The sequence below is a fragment of the Impatiens glandulifera genome, chromosome 7 (assembly GCF_907164915.1).
Source record: "Impatiens glandulifera chromosome 7, dImpGla2.1, whole genome shotgun sequence".
Taxonomy (NCBI): Eukaryota; Viridiplantae; Streptophyta; class Magnoliopsida; order Ericales; family Balsaminaceae; genus Impatiens; species Impatiens glandulifera.
The window spans coordinates 32,233,144-32,238,555 of NC_061868.1; the positions used below are offsets into that span (position 1 = coordinate 32,233,144).

Below are 5,412 nucleotides of genomic sequence, written 5' to 3' on the forward strand. Positions count from 1 at the left end.
TACATAAATTGATGTATATTTATCAAATATAATATATATATATATATATTAGAATTAAAATTAATTAATTTGATTTATTTTATATATTATTACTAATTTAAAAAATATATTAATATATATTTTAAAATTAATGAGAAAAAAATACTTAATAACAAAGAAAAGTTATAGAAATAATAAGTGAGAGAACCTACCTCATTTGTTTGGTTTCCTTTACTCAAAAATTCATAAGTTTATTGAATTAGATGACAAATTTATTTTATTTTCATAACAAAAATGAACAAAAATAAATAATAGAAGTGGATCATAATCTATTTTCTTTTATTATTTTTGTAAGTATTAGTTTGATTTAAATGGAATGTAAATTAAGTTCTAAAATATAAAAAGTAAAAGGTAATATTAATATTAATATTATTTAATATATTTTATTAATTAGATAAAACTTTTTTAAAGTAAAAGTGAATATAAAAATAAAAATTAAATTAGGTTAAATTTGTTTTGATTTTAGAAAGAAAATATAATTATATAAAGAGGAGCAATAACCATTTCCACTTCATCAAAATCTTTCATACCGCCGCTGTTTTCGCTACCTTATTCTCTCGCTCCTGAAAATGTCTTGCTGTGGAGGAAAGTGCAGCTGCGGCTCTAGCTGCAAATGCGGCAATGGCTGCGGAGGGTATCCATAATCTCCTTTTTCCTAATCTAATTTCGTTTGCATCATCTTCCTGTTGTTTGTTCGCTTTCCATCTGCCATTTGATTTTCATAACATTTTCTCTTTGATTTGTTCATGCATTCGTTATTCGTTTATAGGCACTCGCACTGTGTATTCATACTCATACCCTCGATCATGATTCATGGTGGCGCTTCTTTGATTTGTTCATTCACTAATAGACATGCGCTTCATTGATTTTCTGAATGATTCTGATCACTTCTAAGAGAAAAAAATTGAATCTTTGTATAACCTATACAAATGACATAATGTTTATATTAATTTTGAAGGTAGACAAAGGAATCAGATCAATTGAACCTGTTACCTATCATGAACTGAAGTTTATTAATCTATCAGATCAACTGAATCAACTTTCTTTAGTCTTTCTTATTTGGCATACACTCAATTTTTCCCTGTTTTTGAGTCTATGTTACTGAAAGTTATGAAATTTTTGAGTCAAGGTTGGTTTTGTTTATGACTACAGGTGTAAAATGTATCCAGACATGAGCTATGCAGAGAAAACCACAACTACGACTCTCATAGTTGGTGTTGCTCCTCAGATGAAGTAAGTCGATCTTTTTCTCTTTAGAATTATCAACTGTTTTCAGTTTACAGGCATAGGTTACATGCATAAAAGTGTTTTGATTAGAATTGTACAGTCCATTATAAAATGAGTTGTTTATGTTGGGTTTCTTGAATGGTTTTGATTGGAATGAGTTGTAATCACAATTAATTATAATCTTGATCTTGAATATTATATATGAAGGAACCTGATGGGGGATAAATGATAATTGCAGGTATTTTGAAGGGTCTGAAATGAATGGTGCTGAGAATGGATGCAAGTGTGGATCCAACTGCAATTGTGACAATTGTGGCTGCAAGTAGAAATCCCCTCTCTTTCGAGGAAGTGGAAGAAGAAAAAGTAACCTAATTTAATAATGTTTAATTATGAACTTTGTTGTTTAAGTGTTTGTTGGGGATCATAGGAGAATATGGTTTTATGGTCTGTTTGTGTTTGTGTGGTTTAATGAAGATGGGTAGTCTATAGTCTATACCATCAATCTATTTAAAGAACCCTACTTTTATTTATTTATTTGTTTTCGACATTGATAATTAAGATTTATAATCTAAACGAAACGGAAAATGTTAACTAACCACACCATTCATGTTAGAATATTTTTTCAGCAAAAAAAAATCTTGAATATTGATCTAATACTGAATTTACTTTAGCTTACCCTTTTTTTTTTTTGGGAAAAAATAGTTTAAAGTTATTTTAATAAGAACCAAAAGTGGGAGAAATGCTCAATTATCAAAACTAATCAAGTTCTAGCATTTGAATCTTTGATTAAACCTAGCATATCCGAATAGAAACAAACATAAAAATAGAGATTACAGATAATTAGAACATATCAATCATACTTCTTAACATTTTTGTTCAATTTAGTAAATATCATTTTCGCTAATTTTGGATTTCAATTTATTGTTCTCGCATCCCACCTATTTTGCTTAATCACTCGTTTGGTTTTAGACTTCATTATTGGTGATTAAACTGTTACATTTGATGATGACTGTTTGTAAACATTGACCTCTTTCATTTGAATTACCTAAATACATAGTAAAGTACATATAAAAATTATTTATATGAATATATTATGATATTCTTATAGAATATAATATAATATATCTGTATTATATTATCACAATATAATAAATTGTGATAATATTAATATTATATTATTATATTAATTTCTTTGTAAGTTTAATTATGATAAATTATGATAATATTAATATTATATTATTTTAATTTCTTTATAAGTTTAATTTAATGTCTATATATTAGACATAATTTATGTAACTAAAGAAAGAGAAGTTGTGTGTAAACATTAGATTAAACTTATAAAAAAAACTAATATAATATAATATTTATATTATCATAAATATAATATAAAAAAACTAATATAATATAATATTTATATTATCATGAATATAATATAAAAAAATACTAATATAATATAATATTTATATTATCACGAATATAATATAATATATATGTAATATATTATATTATATTATTATATTAATTTTCTTGTAAGTTTAATTATGTAAGATATTATTATAATATGATAAATTGTGATAATATTAATATTATATTAGTTTTTTTATAAATTTAATTTAATGTTTATATATTAAGCATAATCTATGTAACTCTGTGACACATCATTCAACAACATTCTAATATAAAGGCATAACCTATGTAACTCTGTGACACATCATTCAACAACATTCTAAATATTAGAATGTTGTTGAATGATGTGTCACAAAGTTACATAGGTTATGTGTAATATATAGACAATAATTAAATTTATAAAAAAACTAATATAATATAATATTGATATTATTATAATTTATTATATTTTGATAATATATTACATAATTAAACTTTAAAAAAATTAATATAATAATATAATATTATCAAAATTTATTATATTGTTACACATATATTATATTATATTCTACAATTCTAGGCTCAATATTCATATGAATTGTCTATATAAATTATAGTGAACAACTTTGAATTTATTTATTGTTAGAAGATAACTTTGAATTAAAATATTGCTAAGTTTCATGACAAAATAAACTAAATTGAAACTCGAAAATAAACACATGTCTTCTTTAAAAGTTTCCTATTATTCTACTTTGAAAAACTTATGATAAATTATATTATGATTACTAGAAATAAGTTAGTACCAATTCATGCTCATGTTCAGGCTCATGTTCAGTTCGTTTTCAAAATTGATCGGAACCTCATGTTTCACCTTCTATTCACGTCACGTGGGCCAGGGATAATTTAAATAGTAGGCTCGATCCAAGTACTGCTTTTAGAAGATAAGTTTATCGATTTAGCTTTGTTAGATAATCTATTTACTTACTTTTCTCTCGAATCTCGTAAAAATTAACGAGAATGTCGCTCTCTCACTAGTTGTCTCATCCTAAAATGAGATGAGAAACCAAATGTAAGATTTTCTAACAAAAGCGTGACGTAGCTGACTCAAATAAGAGTCACAACCTAATTTTCTTCTTAAAGAAATTATGAAAGAATTTCAATGATTTCGTTACAAGGGTTTAGTGTTTTGTTATATGTGAAAAAATGTCTCAGCATTATGTTTCATATGTCTACCCTGAAGAGTGATATCTACTATAAATATTTAGTCATTTATTAAACTACACATTTTGTTTTATTAATGAAAGCATCCATCATAACCACATACTTCCATCGTTTCTAAATTCTATGCATTATCCTAGTTCTAAAGGAATTGTCCCTTCCATTCGTAAAACATGCTTCTACGTTATGTCATTTGACATCTAATTAAATTTAATTATTGGAAATATCGTGTATATGTTATCTGTTACGATTCTTGGATAAAATCTCACCCTACAATGTCCATTTGAACAGTTAAACTAGATATTGTTGTGGAGTTTCTTTTTTTGTTCTATAATTTTATTTTCATTATGTTTCTGTTATTCACAAAATTAACTTTCGTTAAAATCTCAATTAGCAGTTATACAAGTTGTAACTAAATATTTTGGTGAATTCAGCCGTTATATATGTTGAACTCACTCCCCAATTGAATATCAATGAAAATTTTTGTGAAAGTTTGCTTATCTCAATTGTATTTTTTTAATTTTGCAATTATCTCTTCTCCTTTTTATGGAAATGGGAAGGATACTCACCATACTTGACGTACTTTTGCAGAGCCTCAAACCATGATTTAGGAATCACGTTTGTGTTCGCTATCACCTTCTTCTCGATGTCTCATTTCTACTTTTGTCAGATTTTCAAAGGCTTGTTCTCGATTCCTTCTACAATATGTGTCATTGATGTTAGTGTGGCCAAGGCATCGACAAATCGATTATGACTCAAGGCGTGCGTGAATGTCACACGCTTACTATCAGAGTTGACAAGTGCTGGTGATAGGGCTTAAGGCTTTCTCAATTTACTTGTCATCTCCATAAGCTTGTAAGATGACCAAGTTAGAGTAACTTACTACTCTTAATCATCTAGATCCTTTATCATGGCTATCTTCATACCAGATATGCATGCCTCATACTCTACTTCGTTGTTTGTTACAGGATACTCGAGCTTGATTGAGATATGATTGTATGTGTTCATAGGATCAATAAGCAAGATCTCAATGTCGTAGTCTTGATTTCCCGACGCTCCGTTGAATAATATCTTACATGTTGTTGGATCTAAGGTCATTAATTCATCGTTTGGAAAGGCTAACTCATCATCGTTTTTCACATTGATAGACTGGTATGCTAGAAAATCTACTATAATTCTTCATTTGATAGACTTTTGGACCGTGTACACAATGTCATACTCCGATATCATTATCATCCATTTGGCTAGCATGTGCGATAACATCTTTTGGAGCAAATGGAGAATTGTGTCTAATCATGACACCAATTTGATTGTGTAGGCTTAAATTTAATGTGTTAGCCTTTTGGTATCCCAAATGGGGCTCAACACACTTTTTATACGGGTGAATAGTTAAGCTCATAGCCTACCATTCTCTTAATTACATAATAGACTACCAATTATGTCTTCTTTTTGTTCTCTAAAGTTAATAGGTTGTCCATCGTAGTTTTCGTTCCTATCATGTAGAGGATTAAAGGAACACCTGGCCTGAGAGGAAACAAAATT

The 5,412-nt window shown here is 27.4% G+C and overlaps 1 protein-coding gene across 1 annotated transcript; it reads left to right on the plus strand.

Moving 5' to 3' along the window:
* The first annotated feature begins 560 nt into the window (after positions 1-560).
* On the plus strand, positions 561-1,800 carry LOC124910451 (metallothionein-like protein type 2). Its single transcript, XM_047451094.1, has 3 exons — positions 561-673; positions 1,192-1,272; positions 1,505-1,800. Exons 1-3 carry the CDS (start codon positions 609-611, stop codon positions 1,590-1,592), a joined length of 234 nt encoding a protein of 77 aa, XP_047307050.1. The 5' UTR covers positions 561-608; the 3' UTR covers positions 1,593-1,800.
* Positions 1,801-5,412: the final 3,612 nt, after the last annotated feature.

Coding starts and splice junctions, on each gene's coding strand:
- LOC124910451 (XM_047451094.1), top strand. CDS start 609: ATGTCTTGCTGTGGAGGAAAGTGCAGCTGCGGCTCTAGCTGCAAATGC. Junction 674..1,191: donor TGCGGCAATGGCTGCGGAGG/GTATCCATAATC, acceptor TTATGACTACAG/GTGTAAAATGTATCCAGACA. Junction 1,273..1,504: donor GGTGTTGCTCCTCAGATGAA/GTAAGTCGATCT, acceptor TGATAATTGCAG/GTATTTTGAAGGGTCTGAAA.